Source organism: Miniopterus schreibersii (assembly GCF_964146895.1).
Source record: "Miniopterus schreibersii genome assembly, chromosome: 3".
Classification (NCBI taxonomy): domain Eukaryota; kingdom Metazoa; phylum Chordata; class Mammalia; order Chiroptera; family Miniopteridae; genus Miniopterus; species Miniopterus schreibersii.
In genome coordinates, this window is record NC_138103.1 from 10,328,448 (window position 1) to 10,355,201 (window position 26,754).

At 44.3% G+C, this 26,754-nt stretch overlaps 2 protein-coding genes across 4 annotated transcripts in view; both read left to right on the forward strand.

Annotated features, from left to right (window-relative positions):
* CRAMP1 (cramped chromatin regulator homolog 1) overlaps positions 1-6,768 on the forward strand; it is a 62,576-nt gene extending 55,808 nt beyond the window's left edge. For all 3 annotated transcript variants that reach the window (XM_081133822.1, XM_081133821.1, XM_081133820.1), the window contains one exon: positions 2,917-6,768. In XM_081133822.1, coding sequence (XP_080989948.1) covers positions 2,917-3,081 — 165 coding nt within the window. In that variant the 3' untranslated portion in view covers positions 3,082-6,768. The remainder of the gene's footprint in view (positions 1-2,916) is intronic.
* Positions 6,769-7,858: 1,090 nt separating this feature from the next.
* Positions 7,859-26,610, forward strand: JPT2 (Jupiter microtubule associated homolog 2). Its single transcript, XM_081132349.1, has 5 exons — positions 7,859-7,968; positions 13,496-13,644; positions 18,912-19,054; positions 22,998-23,046; positions 24,274-26,610. The coding sequence occupies exons 1-5, from the start codon at positions 7,925-7,927 to the stop codon at positions 24,459-24,461; spliced, it is 573 nt and encodes a 190-aa protein (XP_080988475.1). The 5' UTR covers positions 7,859-7,924; the 3' UTR covers positions 24,462-26,610.
* The last annotated feature ends 144 nt before the right edge of the window (positions 26,611-26,754 follow it).

Consider the following 26,754-nt stretch of genomic DNA (forward strand, 5'->3'; position numbering starts at 1 on the left):
CATTAATATGTTAAAACCAGGAGTTCAGCTCATGCACATCCAGGTTTCTGGCTTCTGAGAAGGGAAACTGGAGGCAAACAACAATAGCTGAGCCCCGAAGGCATCAAAACTTGGGAACTCCTGTTGTCAGGGTTGACTGTGGGGCTCTGCAGGAATCCAGAGCGGGATTGGATCTCGTCGTGGCCTCCATCAGCCGCTTGACCTTGGGCAGGTAACGCTGCGCCTGTGCAGTGCTGATGCCATTGGTAGAGGAGTAAAGAGCGGTTGTAGGTGACTTTGTCATCACTCCTGGTGCCCGACAGGAGGGGGCCTTTAAGCAGCACCTCCCTGTGTCATTACGTGTCGCTGCTCCCCAAGCAGGAGAGTGGGTTCTGCAGGAGTGGCACAGATACTCCCATGGTCAGGGTGATGACAACAGAAGTCACATTATGTCAGACCCTTGATGTGCAGGCGAGACTCAGTTTATGACCCTCATCTTTGGGCCAGAATGCAGTGTCCCTCTTTTTTAGGCCAGGCTGTCTGCTTGTGTAGCTACCCAGGCTCCATCCCACATGGTATGAGTGTTGTCTGAGCCAGAAAGGCTTGCAAGGATGCACACTTATTGAAGAAGTACAGATGGGTACATTTAACTGTAAGGCAAGGTACGAAATAACAGGTGCTAGAAGAGAAATTTAGAGAATATGCTTAAAGTGAGATTACACATCTAGAACACCACTTGAATGGGCTTGGACCTGTTGTTAAAATGCTGGAGCAACATTTCCCAAATCCTAGCTCGCTGGGATGCCTAGGTGTTGGTGGGTGTCCCTCAAGGGTTTTATAGTAAGATTCTGGAGGGAAACCCTGGATCAGACATGGCTCACACAGTGGCGTCCCATGGCCTCCTCAGCTCTCGGTATCCTGATACGAGTCTTAAGATCTGAGGAACTTGTGGGAAGGCTTTGGAGGATTCTAAGCCAACCCCTAACATGATAGAAATTTCACCCAAATAAACTAAACAGCAATATAGTAAATTCCCTCCCCCTCAATGACCATTTCTGTGGCACAGAACTTTTATTTAAAAAGTACCTTGTGACTTTAATGTCCCGTAACAGGCTGGTCTCTTTCTCTTCCCACGTATGCGTGGACATTGTTTATAAGCACCTAGCTCCTGTGGAGGTGGGCACTACACAAACATCCCAAGATGACATGCCAGGACCACTCTATTCAAAGAGGGTCCACAGACCCACTGCAAAACACCTTGGACTTGTTAGAAAAGCAGACTCTTGAGCCCACCCCAGGGCCAGCAAACCACAACCTGCATTTCTAACAAGATCTCTGGGTGGTCTGTTGCACACAAAGGTGGACAGCACGGAACAAAGACAGGTGCTCTTCATGACCTAATAAATCCATAGTTAGTAACACCTGCAGAAATAGCAGTTGTTTATCAAAAGAACTGACCAAGAGCTCTATACACCCAAAAATGTGTGTGTTTTATATAGTCCTCATCATCTAGAAGTACGGTCTGAAACTTGTGGCTGAAATAATCTGATGGTGGGATTTGAACAAAAGTGATAGGAGGAAGTAGTGGGTGGGAGAGGTGAGCCTAGATTGGCCACAGATTGATGAAGCTGGTCATGGATATGTTGGGGGAAGACAGTCATTATTTGCTCTACTTTTTGAAAACAAATTTAAGTTTGTTTTATATTTCTCATAATAACAGGTTTAAAATTAGGTTCAGGTCATAGCTCTACTCAGAATTTTCCAAGGCTGCTTATTTCATTGTATCATACAGTTCACTAATGATGTGCCAGGCACTGCTACAGGCACTGAGTGAGTAAAACAAATGCCTGATCATCATGATGCTTTCACTCCACCAAAGGAGGCAGTCAACCCTGAAGACTGTATGGGAGAATATTCTATGTGTTTGTCCACAGAATAAAATCCCAGTACCTAAGGCCCTACTGTACACACTTGAGTCTCTCATGTTAAACTATTATCCTTACTCACTGTCATGTCCCCCAGCTTTCTTGTTTCTGGAAGAGCGGAACTTGTTCCCACACCAGGGCCTTTGCATTTGGTGTTTCTTCTAACAGAAATGTGCTCCCTACCCGTATGGCAAACTCTGTCCCCGTTCTCCACTTACATCTCTGTGCTATAGGAGCTCCAACTCCGGGAGCTCCACACTGTTCTTTGCTGGTCTGAAGAAACCACACAGGGGACCAGAGGGAAAAGATATAGTCTCTGTTACTTACATCTGGGGAAGACCCAATGGCAGCCTGTCCAGTAGGGGAGGGTCAGGAGTTCCTGCCCCGCAGGCCTGGGTCCTGCAAGGGATTATCTAGCATCTAGCAGAGGGAGGAGGAGGGAGCCATGTTGGGCATAGCCCGTGTGCAAGCAAAGGACAGTCAGAGAGTCTGGTGAGGCTTGTTAGCTGTTAAGGACTTGAGAAGCAGTTGGGTATGAGCTGCTCTGCTCCTTGTGGCCACTTACCAGGCGGATACCTTTCCACTAACTAGAAGGGGGAATTGGGTATATCCCTGCTTGACTCTACAGTCTCCTACAGGCCACTCCAGAGTTTCTGCATTTCACTCTGTGCCATTTGTCTGTCTGTTTGCCTGTATTCCCCCAGTAAGTCTCATGAGAGAGAACCACTACTCCGACTCCAGCAACTAGATGTGCTGGGCTCACAGTAGGCTCTCCTGCACACTTGTCAAAACAGTGAATGTTCAAAACAATGGGCGATTCTGAGATTCTTCCCAGAGTGCTGGTCCGCCATTACATGGCAAGTTGATAGGACATTATTCCAATCTTCACTGTAGAGACACCCCAGGTTCATTTGCCTTGTGCTGGAAGTCCCAGTGGTGTCCAGTCTCCTCCAGTCTGGATGGCAGGCCACCACTAGCTGATGTGGTCTTGCCTTATGTCCTCTGCCCACAGGTTGTGGATTCCCAACTGGTGTGCATGATGAATGAAAACAGCGTTGACTATATATCTCGATTCAACGACTTGGCCCAGGAGCTGTCCATCGCTGAGCCCAGCCGCCGAGAGGTTCTGTTTGATGGCAGTGGAGGTGGCCCCCCCGTCAGTGACCTATCCCAGTGAACGTACAGTGTACCTCGTGGTGGGGGCATCCTGGAGGCTTCAGAGGAGGGCTGGTGGTCAGGTCCTCAACTGTGGTAGGTGTAGCCCTCTTCAGACTAGGTAGAGAAAACAAAAATCAAGCCTAGGACCCCCAGAAGATGGTCAGAATAGAGACATCTCTGCACCCCAGAATACACAACATGCTGGAAGCTGTATCCCAATGGACAGAGGGCAGTAGTGGCCCGAGAAATGAGGACGAGTTCTGGAAGGGTCAACGTCAGACATCACTGTGGCCTTGGAGCAGTTCTTCGCCGGTCGTGGGACCTCATATTGGGGTCTGCATAATGACCACATTTCTACCCATGCTTCTGCCTTGGTTGTTGTGTTGGACAGTCCAGTGGGTTTTCTTTCCAAAAGAAAGGAGTGGGTGTGTGCCGTGGCATAGTCGTTACGGCCTGGGGAGCTGTAATCTCCCTGCTCTGCAGGGAGGCTCCGGGTCATGGCTGCATTCTTTCTGCCAAACCTGTACCACACTCTGGTTGCTTCTCTGCAGAGTGATGATGCAAGAGGGCGGGGGGGGGGGGGGACAGCTGGGCCTGGCCTGGGCTGTGCCCAGTGGTATCTGCACCCTGAGACAGCAGACACTTCAGGGGACACTGATCACAGGGCAGCGTAATGAGCCATCACCCCGGAAATACTGATCCTTGCCTAGTGCTTCCCTATCTAGATGTGTTTTCTGAACAGGAAGGAAAATGAATCATGTCTTCTGCAGTCTTTATGGACTTTTAGAAAAAACCCTGCTAAGCTGGTTGGAGAATGTTTTTTTTTTGTTTTTTAAGAATTAGACAGTGAGGAGGTAAAACAGTTTAGTTGGTTTCCTTCCTGCATCCATCTACGAGTTTCTTCTAGGTGATCTATAATGTTTCTCTCTATTGGGATGATCACTAAGCACTTGTTTGACTACAATTAAGACTTTCTTGATGAGTCTTTGAACTTCTAATGTGTTACTATTTAGCTTCTGGGACAAATGGACTTTGCAGAGACATTTCTCTTCTTCCGTCTCTTCCTTTCATTGGCCCGAAAGAGTACACTGTGATGTGTAGGTGTAATCCCCTATGTCCACTCTTGCCCAGTGATCTCTTATTTCACTCCTTGTTCAGGGAATGCAGACAAAGGTCCTATGTCCTGGTATAGTTAGAGCACTACCACATCCCTGTGTTGTGCTCCGTGAGCCTTCTTGGGGGACCAATTGTCATCACTACAAGTGGTCCAGCGTCCAGTTCTTCCCCAGAACGGAGCTAACAAGGCTCCTGTGCCTGCTCAGCTTTGGGAGACTCAATATGTAATTCACCCATTAGCCACATTCCATCTGGCCAGAATCCAGTGCTCTTGTGTTGGGCCTACAATACCTGTGCCACCACCCCACCTTCTGCCACAGCATCCCCCGACAGCCAGGATCATCCACCCGAACCGACCTCTGTTTCTGTTGTTCACCTTTCCTCTTCCCCTGACTGGGAGCGGAGTGGCAGCCCTTGAGGCCTGTCCTGGCCGTCTACACAGGTTTCTCCACAGTGAGAAGTAAGCCCATGTGAAAAGGGGAGAAAAGGTCCTGCGTGTGCAAGGAGAATGGCTGCTCTTGATCCCATCATCTGACAGTCATTCGCTCCAGGCCATGGAGGAAACAGGACAGTTGGCTTCTAGGCAATAGCTTCTTCTCTTCGTTTCAGTTGTTTCCTCTAATGTGGCTTCCTTCTTTCAGATCTGGTTCTAGGCAGAAACATCACTAAAAAAAGCTTTCTGGACTCTTAGGAAAAGTCCCAACGCTCTGGAGATGTGAAAAAAAGGGACATGGTACCACTCTATTAAGGGATAAAGACAACATTGTTTGAACCACAGTATTTTTTAACTACTTGTGTTTTGTGATCAATATATCAGCTTCCTGAAATTAGCACCTTATTGAGCTGAACAAGATCAAGATCTCTCTTTCTGTCTCACTCACACTCTGGGCATCTGACTTTGTTAGGTCTGCAGGAAGTTAAGAGACGAGGCCGAGTTTAGGCCACTACCAGCTTCCTTATGCTCCTCCACTGTCTGGGACTGGAGATGTCAAGTAACATTGTAGATGTTGGGTGTGATGCCAATGGCAGTGTGTACTGTGCCAGAGACAGTTGAGCTCCTAGGCTGTTTGTTCTTCAGGGGACACCCCAAGGCAGTGTAGTTGGTAGGTTGGTACCTGTTACCCAGTGACATCTAAAAGGAGAAAAACTGGAGACTCAGATCAGCTTTTGTAGGCTATTTAGCAGACTCCCTCCCCAGGTCTCTGGCATAAACTCCATCTGGGAGTAGCTGACTGGCCAGTGTCATTCAGTAGGGAAGTGGGCTAGGGAGGAGAGTAGACTGACTCTTCTCACCTGTAATAAAGCTCACAAGATTCCACAGAATTCTGCTGCTTCTCTAGCAACCAGATACTTAATGTAAAGGGTTTTTTTTTGCCATTTTAAGGGGAAATGGTGTCATTTGTAGCATTATGGGGATGGATCCATTTTTCCCCCAGCCTAAATGAATATTAAAAATAAGTAACTGTTAAAGGCTGGAATTTTCAGAAGACCCAAGCCTTCCACCTCCTGCATCTTCCTCTGACTTTCCAATAGAAGTCGTAATAGTCTCAGTATGCACCTGTGGCTTCCTTGTGCATTTGAGCATGTTATAATTAAGAACAGATCAGTTTCGGAGACATGTTTCCATGGTCACTCTAATGTTGTCTGGCATCTTTTTGCTGATTCATCTTTTGTAAAGAGTGAGATTGTCTCTGGTCTCAAGGGAGTTGGTGTTTTGGCCTTAATTCTTACTGTGACTATCCAGTGGTGAGCATTTCCTTCTTTAGAAAATGCAGAGGCAGATCAAAGTTTATGATTCCACATGAAGTTTGTGATGACATTTTTTATTTCTCTGTATCGTCTAGGTGTAGAGCACTTGCTCTGTGAGCGGGGATAATTGGAAACATTTCATCAATTGATCTACTTGCTTTCCAACATCTCCAGGTTCTCAGCCTCAGAGTCCCATTCTTTATTCTGTATCACTACCGATGGGTTTCCTTTTCAGTATAATAGCATTCTTACCTAGATCACACCATCAAATCCAAACCTGTGCAGAAAAAAGTTATGGAACAAAAACACTGGAAACAAGTGGATGAGGAGAATAGCAGTTGCTGTGGGGTTTGGGTTTTTTTTTTAAACTTTGAGACCTTTCGGATGCATTTGTGAGGAAATAGGGCACTTTGTCTTAAGGCGGGGCGGGGGGAGAGAAACCACAGCAAACCTTTCCTGACTATCAAAGCTCTCCTAACCCCATAGTAATTTGTAAGTCACCTTATGCAAGTTCAGTCTTGGAAGCACTACAGCAACCTGTACCCTTCATTCTGTAACAGGATAACTGGCTCCAGAGCTTCTGGTCTGGGCAGCAGAACTTACTGCTGTTTCTTTTAATAATTGTTAAGCCATATCATCTAAGGTTTTCGGCTTGTTTGAGATGTGAATTTGTTTAATAGATAATAAATATACATATACAGTGTATGTATAAAGCAGAATGCCTGTCCTTCCTGATTACTTTTTGTACCATATTGTAAATTACATTATTTATTCTTTACCAATTTTGGGAATAAAAGGTGTTTTGGTTATTTAATATAATAAACAAAAGCTGTTAAACTTCTTATGTTTAAATTTCCTGTTTAACTTGTAAATCTGTTTTTATTATTGTGCATAAATACATACTAATACTTGATCTAATAATGATTGTTTCTGCCTTTTTTTTTTTAAGTGTGCACTTTAAAAACAAGTTTAAAAACAAGCTCAAGTTGGTTGGGTGGTGTCCTGTGCACGGAAAGGTTGCCAGTTCGATTCTCGGCCAGGGTGCATACCTGGGTTGCAGGTTTTATCCCTGGTTGGGCACCTATAGAAGGCAACTGATCAATGTTTGTCTCAGGTTGATCGATTCCCCTCCCCTTCTCTCTAAGCATGTCTCCCGGTGAGGATTAAAATTTTTAAAAAACTCAAGTGCCTTTCATTTGGTGATATCTCAGAATAGGTGGGCTGTCTGCAGTGTAATTTAGCAACAAAACACTGCCAACTGTGTTTTATTTTTGTTTTTTGAGTCGCAAATAGGGAACTGGTGCACTTTATCCCTTGCTCCCTATTTATGAGTGTGCCTTTCTGAGGGGCGCTTCAACCCCCAGGACAGGGCAGGACAGGACAGGACAGGATCTGCTGAATCTCTGAACACGTGATTCAGATGAGCGTCCTTTTGCCAACTACCGCATCTGTCATTGACCGGTTTGCAAAATCCATGGTCTCCCGACAGACGCACCCACTATTCCTTCAGAATAAGCAGTGCGTCAGTGGCCTTGGGGCAGAGGTTGCCGCCTCAGAAAAGTACAGACTTTGCCCTGTTCCCGCCCACCCTGGCGTGTCAGACACCCACAGGCTGTTGGTCTGGTCGCTCCCGCTCCAGCCCAGGGAGAGATTTACTGGGGGGGGGGGGGGGGGGGGGGCGCGGCCGGGCCGCTAGAAGCAAAGACTTTAGTCTTGACCCCGCCCACCTCAGAGGGAGCCCGCCTTCTGCCGGCTCGCTGCCCAATGCCGATGCGGACGCCGTCAGCGGCACCTGATCTCACCAATCGGCTGCTAGCGCGGCCCTCTACACGCCTTCGTGTCTTGGGGCGGGGGCGGGGCCCGGCACCTAGATAGGGTGCGGCGGGGTGACTGGCGTCGGAATTGTCCAATAGGCACGAGCGGACAACCCTCTAGCTGCGCGGAGCCGGGCGGGAACCTCGGCGCGGCAGGCGACGAGGCACCGAGCAGCGGAGGACATGTTCCATATTCCGGAGAGCGAGGGCGGCCGAGCCAGCTCCAGGTGCGGTGCGGTGCGGGCTGGGGCGCGGTGCGGCCGGCGGGGAGGCCGGTGGGTGACCTCACAAAGCCGCGGCCTCCGCTTCCGCGTCGGGGAGATGGGCGCACACGCGGTTGTGCTCTCGCGCCCTCCAGCCTCTCGGCTGAGGGCCTGAGGTGCGCCGTTCCGCATTTTTCGCCTCTAGCGCGCCGGAAAGACACTGGCAGAGTGGTCTGCTGCTTCGGGACGGGCAGTTGCGGGGCACCCTCCTGGAGCCTGTGCTGGCGCCTGGCGCGCTGGTGGACCGGCCTCGGGGGAAAGTCACCATCCTGAAATCCACCCCTAATCCCGCAGCCCGGTAGCCAGTCGTACCCTTCCTTAATCCCGCCGCCGGGAGGCCAGGTGCAGCCCTCCCTAATCCCGAAGCCAGCCTCTGGGCCAGGTGGAGCCCTACTTTAATCCCAAAGCGTGCCCTCTTGTAATCCTGCAGCTCTGCGAGGGAGGGGGTGCCCTTCTCAAATCCCGCAGTTCAGGAGGTAGACAGGGCACTGCCCTCCTTGCTTTGCTCATGAACCAGGCAGGACTACAAGTAATAGAAACGGAGATCCCATTGCAGGTCTCGGCTGGGGAGCCACATTCAGGAACACGCCACAGCACTTTTTTTTTTTAAGATTTTTTAAAATTGATTTTGAGAGAGCGAAACAGCCCTATGAGAGACGAACATTGATTAGCTGCCTCCTGCACTACCCCTACCAGGGGTCAAACCAGTAACCTAAGCCTGTGCCCTGACTGGGAATGGAACCAGCAACCTTTTGGTACATGGGACCTGCCCAACCAGAGCAGCACACTTGCTTTTTAGCTTTAAAGTGCTCTGTGTATTGAAAGTCAGATAAGTTAGAATTGCCAGAGCTGGTGAAGTCTGTCATGCCACTGGGGAGCCAGCTTGCGCTGTCGAGTTTTGGGTCTTCAGATGCCCTAGAGTTTTATTTATTGTGAGCTCTTCAGTGGCCCAGCCTCTCCATCGGGGTAGAAGAGAATGTATGTGTGAGGACTGTTAAGATAAATACTGTATAGACTGGATACTAAATAAAAGACAAAGTTTGGGGGAGTTAGGTTACAATTCAGTACCATACCTAATGAAAAGTAGTCATTAGTTCATGGAACAAGGACTACTAATCACTTACATCTAAATTATACTGGCCAGTAGTTTCCCCTGGAGTGCTCAGGATGAATCAGGTTTCCCGTGCCTGGTGACTGCTGTTCTGCACCACCCACACCAGCCTCGTCCCAGCACTTTCCCAGCTGTGTTCATTAAGTACATTCCCTCTTTGTTTACACTGCCTGACACTGGATGCCCAGGAAGTGTTGGTTAATAAAAATATATATATATATATGCCATGAGTAACACTGATACTGTGCTGACTTCAAGCTACAGAGCTGGTGCTTTAAGGTGGTAGTACACACTTCTTTGGGAGATTCATTTTTAGAGAGGATATTATGGAAAAGAAAAGCCTCCCTTTCAGGACGTTTAAGAAGGAAAAACAGTCTTCTTAATTGGATGATTACTTGTAATTGGAAACTTTTGCTTGGGATCCTTTGGAAGTTTTGCATCTGACTGCCTTCTTAAAGGACTTGATTAGCTAGACGGGAGTCTGTAGGGTTCATACTTTACCTGGCTGTTCAGGGAGGGAACCAAGTGGTGGCTATAGGATCACCCAGCCAGGTTTTCTTTTCTTAGACCTATACCTTTGTTTTCTTGGTGAGGGATTATTTTGTGTTCAAGGGATTTTGAACTATGAAAGCATTTTGCTTTAGCCATCATTAATCTACGGTCTTTTCTTTAAGCTGTAAGGTATATATTTATAAAGAATTTAACCCAAGTCTATTTCACTGCTGCTCTCCAACCCTAACCAATCCCCAAAAGCTTTTCAAGATCTTGGAGGGATTGGGTGTGGAGACCCCCAACCCGGTCTTGTTTTCTCTGATCATGCTATACATAGCTCCTGAGCTGTCTGTGTCCCTTCTTGTCACATGCCCCTTAGTTCCTCTTGTATTTTGAATATCTTTGTTGAAATATATTGAAGGGAAATTACACAATGAAGAAATAACTGGGAAGCAGCCGTACAATGTGGTTTCATCCCCAAAATGTCTGCGCTCACTGGTATTCCCACCCCTTCCCGAAAAACTAGTATAGTGATAACTGATAGTGAGACTAGTGGAACCACATGCAGCCCTTGTTGTGGGTTCTGTTTTTATTGAAATGTCTGTTTAACACAGCCCCATTTATTTGAGACCCTGTTGGGGCAGCCTGTGCAATTTGTATGACTGCCGACTGTGGCTGTGGACCCCATTCCTTTGTGATGGAGATAGTTGCTGCCTCTTCTCAGGGAGCTTGCCCATTGTGCACTGGAATCTGCTGTAGCATTCTTGGCACCACTGGCTTTTTCTTCCCTTGATTTCAAAGTAAAATAAAATTCACAAAAGTACAGAGAATAATAGAATATACACTATTTCCTCCCCTTCCCCCCCCCCCATTAACATTTCATCATTTCAGATAGCTATGGTATCTCCTGTGCCTGGAAGGCTCTTTCCTCACGGAGGTTGTAGACTCAGTTTGGGCCTCTCCTCCAAGTATGCCTGGGATGCAGTAGCTAGCATTCAGTGCTTCTGTCGCATCACTCACAGAGCATGGAAACCACCTATGCACAACTCTAGTTTTTTCAGTAAACCTGAAGTTTCTCTGGGCCAAGGACTTGCTGTCACTCATCTTTCTATCATCAGGGTCTGGCACAGGCTTGCCAGTGATAGGTGCTCAGTGAGCATGAGTTTAATTGAATGAAACAAGGGCAAGAGGCTGAGGAGACTTGGGAGGTTCAAGACTGTAGAATGTGAGAGTCAGGGAAGCGTCCCGAGAGATTTGAATCCATATGAGTCTCCTCTGAATCCGATCTGACAATCTGTGGGACCTTTAGGGTCTGAAAGAATTGCCATGTTTTGAATAAGTTAGTAAGTGGGAATTTTAATTCATGCCAGTATGAAACTTGGTGTTAAATTCAGTTCATTTCTGAAGATTGCAGGTTTCTATTCCCTTTTTCAAAGAAATGGCTGTGGAGACCCAAGCATGTTGGACCTGCTGTATGTAACTAGCCAAGAAAAATATGGGGAATATCATTGTGACCCAGGCTCTGTGACTTACAAATACATACAGGAGTCAGATGGCCTCACTGTGTCCACCAACAAAGTGCATGATCAGTCCTATTAAGCCCTTTAAGTCTAGTTATTGGTTAGTTTAAAAAAATTCTTTTGTCTCTCAAACTGAAGTAATTTTTTTCCTTCATTAAATCCTTAAGGGAATGCTAACTGCTGAACAGGCACCCACCCTGGGCATCCTCTCCAGCAGACAGGGACTTTGGGCACCACATGGAAGGCCTGACAGTTGCACACTTGGCTCCTGTGGTGTTGAATAGCCGGCCTGCTGGTCTCTAGGCCCAGGCTGGCATGTTGTCTGCCCTCGGTAGAGCAGATGAGTGCTTTCTGCAGTCCTGCTTTATAGCCATGGAATCTGAGACCTTTTCACTTTAAATTACAATGAATGATCAGCTCCCATTCTAGCTCTTTTGAAGAAACATTTAAAATACCCTATTATTTTTGTGAACTAAATTTTTGACAGTGTTTGTATAGCTTTCCAGTGAGGCCTAACTTCGAATTGGAGCTTTCATGTGTTGTGGAGCTCTGTAACTTCATCTAAGTGTTACTCTTGCTTAGGACTAGTAAAAGAGCCTAGACCACTCACCAATTTAAAACTCAATTTCAGTAGGTCCCTCTCTCAAGATGCATTTTAAAAATCTTTCTAGGTGTTCTAAAAAGATGCTGTGAATTCAGTGTGTTGCTGCTTTGTGAAAGTAGGCAAACTCAGGGGCTATCAGGGCAAAGCTTTGTGAAAATTTAATTCTTCAGTTATTGCGATACTGATTCAAGGTCCTCATCTTCCTCTCCTGAAATGTCCGCTTTAGAATCTCCAAGTTGTGCATAACAGTTTGCCAAAGATGGAGACTTCAGGTAGATACTGCTGTTGTTGACTGAGCAATGGGAATGCCACTGTTCTTTGTAGGTGTTTAATTAAAATCAACCCTCAGATGCGCTCTCCCTCTTGGAAGCACACCTGCGCCTTTCTTTTCTCTCAGGTGTGCATTCCCAAACTCTAAGGGACCCCACAAGACTTGCAACCAGGGGACCAATGGGCAGCAGCAGCTCATCCCAGCCTAATCCCTTGAACCTCTCTCCAAGGCCCCTATTCTCTGACTTTCCAGTGAACCAAAAGCAGCCCCACCTAATCTGTTGCTTCCTCTATCCTAAGCCCTTCTTTGTATCACTGTCCCCGGCTTTAGTTAAGCATACTCTCAAAATTTAGAAAAACCTTCATAGAAGGTCAGTGTGTTTTAGAGATTACACTTGGTGCATATGCGTTGATCTGAAATGAACAATGGTGCTGGCAGGGGTTTTCTCTGCTTTAGGATATTCAGCATGTTACTGGTTAAACCGGACTTGAGGACCGGAGATGATTAACCTGCCATAGATTCTCAGGACTCACCTATATTAATGTTAGTGGCACTCTCCATGGTCTAAGCTGACACTTTCCAATAGAAATGTGAGCCACATAAGGAATTTTAAATTTTCTAGTATCCACATTTTTAAAAGTAAAAAGAATCAGGAAAAATTAATTTTAATAGACATAATTCAACCTAATATGTATAAAACACTATTTCAACATGTGGTCTATCTAAAGACAAGATTAAAGAGATATTTTGCCTTTTTGTCTTCAAAATCCGGTGTGTAGTCTACAGTAACAGCACATCTGAGTCCTTCCATATCCAAGTGCTGCCCTTCTGAAGACCCAGATCTGTGGGTCAGGCTTGATCTATAGTTAAATGGGAGCTTCCCTCCTCATTTTTTCTTGGAGGTCTTTAGGAGGCATTAGGGCATGGTCTGAGCTCTAGATCCAGACAACCTGGGCTTGGATCCTAACTCTGCTACTCCTTATGTGGCCTGTTTTGTGATTTCTCTTTATCTCAGATTCATGGTCTGTGAAATAATGCCTGCCTTAGAGGGCTGTGTGTAAGGTCTTTAGAACAGTAGCTGGCATATAGTAAGCACTTAACAAATATAAGCTGCAGTATTAAACACCACTGAATGTGTTTATAGTATTAAACACTACTGTATACTAATTAAAATTTGTATTAAATTCTACTGAATGTGGCTCAATTTGCCTGTTTTAGGGAAACTTTAATTTACTTATAAGAGGTCCAGGAATAATATACACATTTCAAGAGGGTTTTCTGCATAACCAAGACATAACAAAAAACTTTTAAGGAAACCTAAAGGGCAGTAGAGGAAGTTTGCCATATGGCCGTCTGTAAACTAGTTATGCCAGTATGGAGTAGTTGCGGTGTGTAATTTTTCCATAGCCATTAAGAGAGTGCGTGTGCCATCTAGTTATGTACATTGAGGTCCAGGTCAGCCTCCATCACTCATGCTTGCTCTGTGTTTGCAGGGGCATGAAGCCCCCAGGAGGAGCATCGAGCGATCTTTTTGGAAGTCCAGAAGAAGTTGTTCCTTCAAACCGACCCAACAGGATGGCGTCAAATATTTTTGGACCAACTGAAGAACCTCAGAACATGCCTAAGAGGACCAACCCCCCAGGTATGGGCCTTTGTGACTCATTTGTGCTTTGGCGTCTACCTGTTCTTATTTAGCTGCTCTTTAGATAAAATTTCCTTTTTCTTTATATTGATCCTTTCACATATTTTCTGGTATAGGTTATCCCTTGCCATCACAGTTCTAGAATGTGAGGAAGGGTTTTTCTTGACTTTTACTTGAAGGTGGCTCGGTCATTCTTAATTCTCCCTCTCTGTCAACAAACATTGGCTGGGTGTAGGCACTGAGGATGCAAAGGCTGATGGTGGGATACTGGCTCCCGCCAGGGAGACTCCCAGTTGTCCTGTGGATGTCTTGAGATTCCTGAAATTATGCACATATTACGCATTTAATATTTTTCTTGGCCTGGCCGGTGTGTCTCGGTTGAGTGTTGTCCCATGCACCTAGAGGTTGCCAGTTCGATTCCTGGTCAGGGCGCATGCCTGGGTTGCAGGCTTGATGCCCAGTCAGGGGCGTGCAGGAAGCAGCTGATCAATGACGACTCTCTCATCATTGATATTTCTATCTGTTTCCCTCTCCCTTCCTCTCTCTGAAATCAATAAAGATATATTAAATAAATAAATAAAAGATGACTTGGTCTAGCACACATCTATATAGTTAGTTCTTACCGCACATTCTGGTGATTACAGTGGGAGAGCATCTTAGAACAATGTTTTCCATGACTGATAGACTGTCCAGTTGAGTTGACCATACAGTGCTGGTTACCTGAGGAGCTCTACTCTGTATCCATGAGGAAAAGCAAGGTGCATTCCATCCTTAAAGATTTGAGAGGCTAGGCAGAGGAATCAGTATTTCAGACAATAATAAAATCGAGAAGAACCAGAGCTAGAGCTGCTTGCTACTCTATCTCAGTTCTGTGTGTGCATGTGTGTATTTGGCAGATACACATACTTATTGAGCAAACCCAAAGAAACAAAAGCAGTAGATTCAAAAGCTAGTGTTTTGTTTGATTTGTTGGGGGGTGGGGTTGATGAGATACAGTTATAGTAGAGAAGCAGGTACTGTAATTTTACTAAATGAATAATGTTCTCACTGTATCCAGTTTATGGGTGTAGGGCCAGGAGTGGTCAGCCCTGTACATCCTTTGTACCAATAATAGTGTAATAGTGGGTCATGTGGCAAATTGGATCAAATCTGAGGCACCTGAAGGTGGACAAGCCAGCTCCCTTGGCCTTGACTCAGCAGAGTGTATATCTAGAGCTGTCCCTGGGGTGTCAGGTTCCCTGGAAATTGTGGCAGCTTGGGGACAGTGCTACTCAGAATTTGGGAGCCGGTAGCATCTATATGATCTGGTGGTGGTTACGTGTTTGCTTTGTCTTTGTTATAGTTGTGTCTTATGAACTTTTCTCTTACGATCCTCCAGCTCTTATGCCCAATGAGCACCCTGGGCCCCTCTTGACCGGAGAGTGAGAAAGCCTCTGTTGTGCATGGTTACAAGGTGTGTCAGCAACCAGCATGATCCCCTTTGCCAAGTTCCTGCTCTTGTGGTCCTGTTGTTTGGGGTTTGTTTCTGTCCTGCCAAGGGTCCTTTAAAATTATCTGTGATGACCCCAGCTGGTGTGGCTCAGTTGGTTGAGCGTCATCCCATACACCAAAAGGTCACCAGTTCAATTCCCAGTCAGGGCATATGCCCGGGTTGGGGGCTCAATCCTCTACGGGGATTTGCAGGAGGCAGCCGACTCTCTCTCCCTCTCCTTCTCTTTGAAATCAATTTTTAAAAAAATTATCTGGGATGAATTCTCAAGGGAAGCTGGAAACAGAAAACTGCTAGTTATGTCCACAACCCCAGACCTAAACTCCTGCCCTCGTTTCTTGTTTAGTCTCACAGACTTAGCCAGCACATCCCTTCAGTAAGAGGGCCTGATTGAGAAAAGTGTTCTGGGCATAGTTTGTGACTTAGTACGTGAGTCACTGAAATATGCAAAGGATTGTCATACCCAGTGTTTTGTTTACTCCTCATGCATGTACTTTGGTAGTTGCCTGGTTTAGATCTTCCACAAATTGTTTTTCCTGGTGGTCTAACAATGATTCGTATGTGTGGAATTAATATCTGCCAGGGAGTATGCTAAATGCTTGCATGTATTTATTTGGTTCTCTCTGCAACCCTAGGAGGTAGGTGGTGTTGCCCCCTTTATAGAGAAGAAAACAGGCTCAGGGAGGTTCACAGGTATTTTAAACCCAACTCTGGTAGCAAAATTAGCCTTTGCATATGGGTTTTTCTGACTCTGGAGCTACAAGCTTACTTTCTGAGTATATCTATTGGTATAAATTTGTCAAAATGAACTTGTTGGATGATTTAAAATACTGATAGCCCTAGCTGGTTTGGCTTAGTGGTTAGAGCATAGGCCCAAGGACTGAAGGGCCCTGGGTTCGATTCCAGCCAAGAGCATGTACCTGGGTTGCAGGCTCAATCCCTGGCCGCCCCATTCGGGCGGGTGCGGGAGGTAGCCAGTCTATGTGTGTCTCTCACATGGATGTTTCTCTCTTTCCCTTCCACTCTCTGAAAAAGCAATGGAAAAAATACCCTCAGGTGAGGATAAAAAATAAAATAACAACCAGAGAAGAAAGAATTAAAATAATAGAATTTAAAAATGCTAATCTAAAAAAAATTTTAAAATAAATAAAAATAATAAAATACTGATAGATTCTTCCAGCTTGTCTTCTATGGGTGCCCAGTGCTCACCTGTGATGTTGCTCCTCACACTCTACCACCATATATCTTGAATTTATTTTTCTTCAGTTACGGATGGTTTGAGCACCTCTTCTGTCTTCAAAGCTGAATTCATCTTTTAGGTAAAATATTGAGAATAGGCATGCAGTGTGACTACTTTATATACTTTCAAAAACAGAACTATATTGCTTGAACTATAAAAGAAATAACAAGTTTGTGATTTCTAGAAAATTCAGTTGTGGTGATGTAGAGTAATGGGGAAGGAATACTCAGGGAGCTGGGAGCATCTGTACAATCTGGTGGTAGGTATGTGAGTGTTTTCTTTGTCTTTATTTGTGGTAGTTGTGTCTTAGGAACTTTTCTGTTATGTTTCACAGTTTAAAAAGTGTTTTTGAATGAGCTGAGCCTCTAGCCAAAACCTTTAAATTGAGTTACTTTTATCTAACATTTTTTAAAAGCTGAATGTGCATTTAAAAAATAATTTACTTTAGCATAACCAGAAACAATGCAATAAGGGGATGACCTCAGGCAGTAGGTTTTCTTCACTTCGTGTTCTAGACATTTTTGCTAACAACACAGTTAATAACAGCCTATCGGCATTACTGAGGCCTTACCCACTTCATGTGTAGTAATTCATGTATCTCACCGACCATGAGATACTATTATTTTTTATACCTCAGTAGAGTTGAGAAAATGGAGACAAAAGAAGGTTGAGGTCAGTTATCCAGCCTCACAGAGTAAGTGACTGAGCAGGGTCTCCATCCAGCAGTCTGGTCACAGATCAACTGCCCTTACCATCATGCAGTACTAGTTTCCCAGCCTGAGAGTTTCCAACTTGGTGTCTTTGGCCCCTTGGGAGCTCCATAGCCGAGGTTCAGGTTTATAATTGCCCTGATGTTATGTGAATACGTGTGTGCACATTTTCCTGCAGAGCAGTCCCATGTATTCTGTGTTCTCCCACCCAAAAAGGCAGGGAACCCCAGTCCAGCCACTCCTTTCTGTGTGCTACTTTCTGGCATCCCAGAAGGCCACCCTGCTTTAGTATCCACTCCAGCAGTGGGGTTCTGAAGGCTATTGAGCGAATCAACCCCCAGTGGAGCCGCCTCCCCTGGGTACTCTCATGGAGCTCATCATCCGTATTGTCCGTAAGGGTTTGTGGCCTCCTGTTGAAACTGTGGGTTATAGCTGAGAAGTGACTAAGCGCTTCTCCTTACTCAGATACGAGCAAACAGAATACCCCCTTTCTCCACATAAGACATCATGTGCTATGCAGAATGCTTGCGCTGCTTTTCCCTGAACAGTACGTCCAGTACATGGAAAAACCGGCCAATGTCTATTGAGCATTTATGTCCGGGCATTGTTCTAAGCATTTGACATATGAGCTGAAGTCCTTGAATCCTGTCATAGTGCTGTGAAGAAGGTCCTTTTATTAGCTACATTCTACAGATGAGGAATTTGGGGCACAAAGGCCAGTAACTTGTGTGCGGTCATATAACTAGTTAGTGGAATGCATCCTCTTTCCTCCTTGTAAGATAAATTGTTGGTGTACCAGGCCCATGATGGTAATGGCCCCACCTCCACTTAACAGCACTTTGTGGAAAGGAGGTGCATGCTTGGTGTTTGCTGAGTGAAGAGATGATCTGAAAGATGGCATAGTAGCCATCTTTCTGCTTGATGTGGGGCATTTAAACATTTACTTTTCATGTCCAGGCCTAAGTCATCAACTTATAAATCTTAGGTGCATGTTTTTTGTTTGTTTGTTTGTTTGAAGTATGTTTTTATTGGTTTTTTTGTTTTGTTTTTTAGAGAAAGAGGAAGGGAGAGAGAGAGAGAGAAACATCGGTGAAAGAGAAACATCAATTGGATGCCTCTTGCACGGCCCCCACAAGGGATTGATCCCGTAACCCAGGCATGTGCCCTGACTGAGAATCAAACCAGCAACCTCGTGCATGAGTCAACAAAGTTCAAACACTGAGCCACACCAGCTGGGCTTAGATACATGTTTTGATTATGGCTTATCAGATCACTTATAGTTGCCAGCAAAGATGTTACATGTCCGTGATTTACTGACATACCTACCTGTCACTGGAAGTTCTAACCAGAGTGAGGTCAGAAAATGACTACTAAATATTATTTTCCAGATTATAGCTTTGCCTGTAACTGGGCATGTTATTAAATTCAGTCCTGTCTAACCTAAAAACTTAGAAGCTGTTTGCTTTTAATCTACTAAAGAACTTTTCATGGGTTTAATGAAGAAGATTGTTCAACAAAAAAGCATGAAAAGTTCATGGGTAAAGAAATTCTAGAGGGGAAATGCTGTTTTATGCCATCTCACTGTCTTGCTTCTAGCAGCCAGCCCAGTTCAGCTCAGTTCCAGAAATGAAGGCTCCAGCAGGAACCTGGTAAAGGGGTTAGGTTTGACATAGGTCTTTAGGGACTCTCATTATCCCAACCTTGTTGGCCTGAACTTAGGACTGAACTAGGGTGTTACTATGAGAGGAGGTCTCTGAAGTAATGAATGTGGAAGGCAGGAGCAGGTGGATGTTCTGGATTGCTCACTGTTCTGTGATTGTTTCTGCAGGGGGGAAAGGAAGTGGTATCTTTGAGGAATCAGCGCCTGTGCACACTCGACAGCGTCTGAATCCACCTGGTGGGAAGACCAGTGACATTTTCGGGTCCCCAGTGACTGCCACTTTACCCTTGGCACATCCAAACAAACCCAAGGTATGGACTACATTCATATTGCAGACATGAAAATAAGAAAAACAAACATTGAGCCAAGTTCTTTTCTCAAAGACCCTGAGGCAGCTTTGACATGTTATTAGGAAGAGACAAGAAGAGTGACGTTGATTTTCCTGGGTGCAGTCATTAGTAATTGAGTTTTGAAGCTCCCCTGAGTCATTGGGGAAATAGATTCCAAGCTCATGATGACTGAGCCCTGGGGGAGGTTGGTCTTAGTGTACTGATAGCAGCAACTGCTCACTGCAGATAGGCTACTGCTTTTCTCTGCAAATCACTGAGGGGTGGTAAGAATAGTTATAAAATTGATCATACGAAAGGAATTCACATTTCACAAAAATTTCACAATATTTAGTGGTCATTAATAAATACAATTGCACTGGACTGAAATTCATCAAGTATTTAGAATTCATGGGTTTCCTAATTTTACTTTTTAAATCTTATTTGTCACCTTTGGAGAAGGTGGACCAACTTGCCCAAGGACCAACTCATTATGAAAACAGCTAAAAATGTTTAACAGAGTCAAAACTATTTATTTATTTATTTATTCATTTAAAATATGTTTTTACTGATTTTAAAGAAGAAGGGAGAGAGAGAAACATCAATTGGCTGCCTCCTGCACGCCCCCTACTGGGGATCGAGCTCGCAACCCAGCCATGTGCCCTGACTGGGAATCGAACCAGGAACGACTCGGTGCGTGGGATGATGTCAGTCAACCTAGCCACACCAGCCAGGGCAGAATCACACACATAGACAGCGTTTCCTGCATGAACTGTACCTCAGGATAAGTTTTTCAGGGAAACTGGCCTTTTCTAAAAGTACGCCAGCCTAGAAATGAAGGAATAACAGAAGTCAAACGCCACCATTTTGCAGACTTGGAATGAAATTGTGGCTCCCAACATCACAGAATGAGAGATGAACCAAAAACGATGAGACCCATAACAGAAGGCCTTCATAGAACACCTCTGATTATCAAAAACAGGCCCGAATCAGATCAAACCTCTTATTAGTCAACACCACAAGGATTCAATCAGAGTTATCCAAAATATAGGAAGTTAATGGCAGAGTAGAGGGATATCCTAATTTTTAACAAAGGACTTAAGAACACAATCCCTATCAGAGTCCCAACATTCCTTTTTTTTTTTTTTTAATATGTCTTTGATTTCAGAGAGAGGAAGGAAGAGAGAGAGAAACATCAGTGATGAGCGAGTCATTGATCGGCTGCCTCCTGCACGCCCCCCATTGGAGATCAAGCCCACACCCCAGGCATGTGCCCTGACTGGGAATCAAACTGCGATCTCCTGGATCCTAGGCCAACGCTTAACAGCTGAGCCAGACCCGGCCGGACCCAACAATGCTTTTTTGAAAAAATAGGAACATTCAGATGGAATCTCAAAGAACCCCAAATAGTCAAACCACCTTGAAAATGAAGAACCAAGTTGGAGGCTCACTCTTCATGTACTGCAGTAATCAAAACCGTGGCACTGGCATAAAGATAAGATATATAGACCAGTGGAATAGAATTGAGAACCAAGGTAAATTCTCACATTTATGGTTAATTGATATGTCCACAGGGTGCCAAGATCATTCAGTGGGGAAAAGAACAGTCACTTCAACAGATAGTGCTGGGGAAATTGGTTATGTACATATAAAAAATGAAGGTGGACCCTTACACCATATACAAAAATTAAAAATGGGTCAAAGACCTACATTCAAGGGCTAAAACTAAAATTCTTAGAAGAAAATTTAAGACAGATCTTTATGATCTTAGATTTGGCAGTGGTTTCTTAAATGACACCAAAAATACAGGCAACAAAATTTTAAATAAATAAATAGGACTTCATTAAAATTAAAAACTTTTGGCCCTGGCCGGGTGGCTCAGTTGGTTCCAGTGTCATCCTGATATGCCAGTGTTGTGGATTAGATCCCCAGTAAGGGCACATATAAGACTCAACAAGGAATGCATAAGTAAGTGGAACAACAAATCGATGTTTCTCTTTTTCTCTCCTCTCCTTTCCCCCTCTTTCCCTTCTCCTCCTCTCTCTAAAATCAGTCAATAGATAAAATTAAAAACTTGTACATATATAGACACCACCAATGCAGCATTATTTATAGTAGCCAAGATATGGAAGCAACCTAAGTGTCCACTGATAGACAAATGGATGAAGATGTACGTATATACAATGGAATATTACTCAGCCATGAAAAAGAATGAAATCTTGCCATTTGTGGCAGTATGGATGGACCTAGAAGGTATTATGCGTAGTGAAATAAGTCAAACAGAAAGACAAATACCATATGATTTCACTTATATGTGGAATCTAAAAAAGTAAATGAACAAACAAACCCAGATACAAAAAACAAATTGGTGGTTGCTAGATGAGAGGAGGTTTGCACTAAAAAGGTGAGGGAAATTGCTAGTTATGAAAATAGTCATGGGGCTATAAAGTACGGGATGGTGAATAGAGTCAACAATATTGTAATAACTATGTTTGGTGTCAGGTAGATACTAGGCTTATGGGGGTGATTATTCCGTAAGCTATATAAATGTCTAATCACTGTGTTATACACCTGAAACTAATATAATGCATGTCAACTATAGTTAAAAAATCTTTTATGGGGGGTGGAATAAAATAATTTTTTAAAAAAACACTATCAAGAGCCCTGGCAGTATGGCTCAGTGAAGAGAGCGTTTGTACACACACTGAAGGGGCGTGGGTTCAATTCCTGGTGAAGGGCAAGTACCTGGGTTACAGGTTCAATCTCCCACATCAATGTTTCCCTCTCACCCCCTTCTAGTCTCTCTAAAAATCAATAGAAAATGTAACCTTTTGTGAGGATTAACAAAAAAAAAAAAACACTATCAAGAGAATAAAAACACAACCCATAGAATATTTGAAATCACATATCTGATCAAGTTTTGCTATCCAGAACATATAAAGAATTCCTACAACCAAACAACAAAAAGACAAACCAGTTCAAAAATGGGCAAAGGATTTGAATAGACATTTCTTCAATCAGCACATGAAAAGATGTTCAACATTCTTAGTCATTAGGGAAAGGCATGTGAAAATCATACTGAGGTACCATTTCACACCCTCTAGGATAGCTATCAAAAAAACAAAATAACAAATGTTATCTGTTGGCAAGGATATGGAGAAATTGAAATCCTCATACATTGCTGTTGAGAATGTAAAATGGTTCAGCCACTGTGGAAAACAGTTGCAGTTTCTGAAAAAGTTTAAATAGAATTTACCATATGATCCAGCTATTCTGCTGTTAGGTACATATCTCCAAAATTTGAAAACAGCAACTTAGATACTTGTCCACCTATTTTAATAGTGTTACTTACAGTGATGCTATTAAACAACCCAAATGTCAACCAATGGATGAATGGGCGAGTAGGATGTGCTGTACACATAGGGTGAGATATTCAGCCATCAAAAGGAATGGCTTTTCTGACGCATGCTACAACACGAGCCTCGAAATACTTCCTAATATTCTAACATTTGACTAGGTGTTAGACTTTTAAGCAATCAGTTATTTTTGCAGTGGTGAGAGTGTTGTTAGGGTTTTCTGGGGGTTTTTTTAAGGACATTTTTAAGAGCCGTTACATCTTCAGTTATTTATGGGCAAATGGAATTTGCTTTAATATAATTCCACAAGGGGGTGGAGGGATTGCAGTTGGGAGAACTGTGTTGCTGAGACCAGGATGGCAGTGAGTTGATGTCATTGCAGCTGTACAGCAGGTTGTGAAAGGGTTCACAGTGCTATCTTGTTTATGGTTTAAATTGTCTGTAATAAAAACGTTTTTAGAACTTAAAAATGAACCCAAGTCATCTATCCATGTCTTGATTTTCATTGTCCATTTGAATGAGGGTAAAAAGTTTCTGAATCACATATTGACCTGGGGTTTGCCTTGTTGCAGGACCATGTGCTCTTGTGTGAAAGAGAAGACCCAAAATTGGACCTTAAAGGTGAGTTGATTGCCTGTCTCTTGCCCTGAGTGGTCTCACTCTGGAAGAGTTGCTGCTGCACCCCAGAGGATGAGAAGTAATATTCCTGTGCCCCTTGCAGGCCAGTTGACAAAAACAAGCAAGGTTGTGTTTATTGCCAAGAGGAATTTAGTATTTGAAGGCCAGAGAAATGAGCTCAGTTATTTCTGATGAAAGCTTTCCAACTGGTCACCACTGGTTTTCTTCACTTCTTGTCATTACTAATGAGCCTAGCCTAAGACCAACGTGTCCTATTCTAGAAGCTGATCTTTTGTAGGGAAGGGCAGGGATCCAAAGTTTGTAATACACTCATGGCCAAGGGTAGCACTGGCAGAACTAATGCGGAAAAGAAAGGCATCAGAAGAGCAGGGACAGGAAGGATGAGAAGGGAGAATGTGAGTCTTGCATGTGGTGGGGAGAGCTGGTGCCTCCATAATCTATCACCCAGGCAGTGAGCTGCTAGATGTCAGACTCTGAGTCCCACGGTTCTCTAAGCTGACTCTGAGCACTGATTTCTGCCTTTGGGTCACCATTTCCCTCAATTGATGACCAAGGTACATGGGAATTTGTTCACTCAAAAGGTCCAGAGTAATAGTATTAGAAAGCCTTGCCTCACCTTGCTAGAACCTCCAGTTAGGACTGGCTTCCTCTCTTTTCATGCTCACTTTGAGATAGTTTGCTTTTTATACTTGAGGTGGGGGAAAAAAGGGAAATGGAATCCAACAAACAATATAAAGAAGTAATGAACTTATTTAGGAATTTGTCAAGGGTTGTTTATAGTACTTAGCCATACCTTTATGCCCAGTTCAAGAACGGCCTCTGCTAATAGTCATTGAGTTTTCTTGCTACAGATGGAAGCCTTGCTCTGTGTTTTTCTCTTTTCCCATCACAGTATGCATTTCTTGCTAGCTGGTCTGTGTCATAGACTTTTCATGTGCACAGCTTGCCCATCCAGGTGTTGGGGAACCTCTAATGCAGGGATGGGGAACACCTGGCCCACAGGCCAAAATCATTTAGTCTGGCCCTGCCAAGGCAACCGCAGGTGGGACTCGAAATTCAATAAATCTAGGAACTTTTTTCATAGCTAATTTTTAAGTTGATAATTTTGTATGGCCCCAGAATGATGTTATAAATATCCAAATGGCCCTTGGCAGAAAAAGGGTTCCCCACCCCTGCTCTAATGGGACGGTTTGCTGCTTTGTCCCACAGCTGCCAAGAGCACCTTGCCCAGAGAAGAGCCAGGTGAGAAGGGCGGCCCAAGAGAAGACGACTGTGCACAGGAGCCCCAGCCCACAACCACGGTCGACAGCCATGAACCCAGGCTGGGCCCACGGCCTCGATCTCACAACAAAGTCTTGAATCCACCTGGAGGCAAATCCAGCATCTCCTTCTACTAGAGAAGCTATTGCTTCCCCTGTAGCCAAACAAGAAACTCCAGAGATAGGATTCAAATATAGTTTCCTTTAGCTCAAAGGAACAGGGATGGGGAGAGGGTCTGTCACATATCTGAAGCCACTGCTCAGGCTCCATTGCCACCACGAGCCATAGAGGACCTTGCCTTCCAGACTACCGAGAGACATATCTTTGTGGGGGGAAATGTGACTCCTTGGTGAACACTCATTTATAATTCTGGATGTGAGAGGGACTCTCAGATGGACTGGGTGGGGAGCTGGTGCAAGGCTATAGGGAGCCTGATGAACTGGGTTCTTCCATGTCCTCATTGCATTGGCGATCTGCCAGCCAATTGGGTATCTAGGAATCACTTCATACAGTAGCAGAATTTAAAGCCTTAGAAAGACAACCAAAAACAACCTGTACGTTGGGCATAAGCCAAAACACTAGTCTCCATGCTTGAGACTACTGCTGCTAAACCCGAGGCCTTTGCCCTCAGGCACAGTGTATTCTGCAGTCTTTTCTTGAAACATTTTGATTGCTTTCCCTCGGCACCACTCAACAAAAACCAAAAAGTTGTGCTCAGTAGTCTTATGCTTTATGGAGAGATCTTGTGCCCCTATCCTCTGGGGTGATCTGCCATTCACTCACAAGGGACTGCTCTCGGGCTCTTCACAGACTGGTTTTGCTTGTGAATTGTTTTTTCTCCTCATCCTTAAGCCTGGGCCTTAGCTCTTCACCAGTAATGTGGACAGTTCCTTTATCTGCCAGGCCCACTGACTTCTGCGGGACTAAAACTCTACTCAGATACGTAATTGGGTCATTTAAGTCTTTCATGTGTTTTACGTTATTCCTGATGGCAGTGGGAGGAAGGGGTGCTCGAGAACCCGAGTTCTTAGGTTTGCACTCTTCAGTAGTACCTGAAGAGCTGTTCTTACACGCCGGCTTTGCGTGACTGTTGACTCTGTTCTGTTTCTGGCACCTCTCTAGAAGAAAGTCAGTTGCTCAGGTACACCAAAGAGGAAGAAAAGTTTGCTTAGGCCACCCTTTATAAAGCTTTGCAGAATCTCCAGTTTCCAGAAGAAACTTGGAGACCTTAGGCTAGGAGATTAGTTTGGCAACAAAGCCTCAACTGGCCAATCCTATGATATTAACCAGCAAAGGTAATAGCTGGCATGTGGTGTTGCTTTACTCTGTCAGGCAGCAGTTTCTCCCATTGAGCCTCCCAAGAGTTAGAGTCTCCATCATTTATGCTGATTCATGCTGGACCATTAGTTAACAGAGGAGATAGGGTTTGTGTGGTGGTGGCTGTTGGTATGAGTGCCTGCAGAGCTAATGCCAGGTGCTAGAAATGTCTTCATTATTAAAATTGAGAAAAGAAACAGCTGTGTTTAGTTATAACCACAGTGACTGAGACACTAAGTGCCTGCAGGAGCTGCCTGCCAAACCCCACTTCTTACACCTGGCACATTGAGGGGATCTGCATGTGGCTTTGTCAACAACCAAAGAATTTTCCTCCTTTCAGTTGTCCTGCTGACTTTGGAGCCAAGGTACCCATTTCATGTGACTTTATCATCAAGTACTTCCTGTCTCCCTGTTTCAAATGGTCATTTTTAAGAAAGTTTGGAATTCCAAGCAATTTTCCTCCCGTTAAAAAATGTCATAAGTGGTGGTTAGCTTTTAAGCCCAAACACACTAACTTGTTTAACTTACAATGAAATGTGCTAATGGTGGAAATGAACTGCCATTTATAACTACATTTTGTTTATTAATATACAAGAAAATAATCTGAATTCCAAATTGGGTTGCTAGGAAGAACCCTGACACTTGTACTGTTAGCCCTTGTGGCTTTGCCCCACCCTCACTGTCTGCCCAAGGAGAGGAAGGACTCATTCTGTCCACTGGCAGGGATTCATGAACTCTTAGCATCCTGTTATCAACCTCTAAGCTGCATCGAAAAATTAGCAGTCTGTATTTTTATTAAGCCTTAAAACTTTTTATGTGCATTTGGTGCCAACTTTTTTCTAGAGCTGTATCAAAAACAACAAACCTGTACTCACATCCCAGTGTAATTTTGATAGGAACATTTTGTTATTTTTACAATGCAGAATTGGATATAACAGTTGAAATAAACTTAGTAATCATGTACTCAGAGTCTTTGCCTATTTGGTGTCTGTGAAGTGCCTGACCTTTGCTCTTTCCCTTAACGGCTTTTCATCGGTGAATGGGTTTGCCTTTTTTTTCCTCTTTTTTTTTTTCCTCATTTAGCCAGAGGATGCCCAAATTAATCTCTAAGGT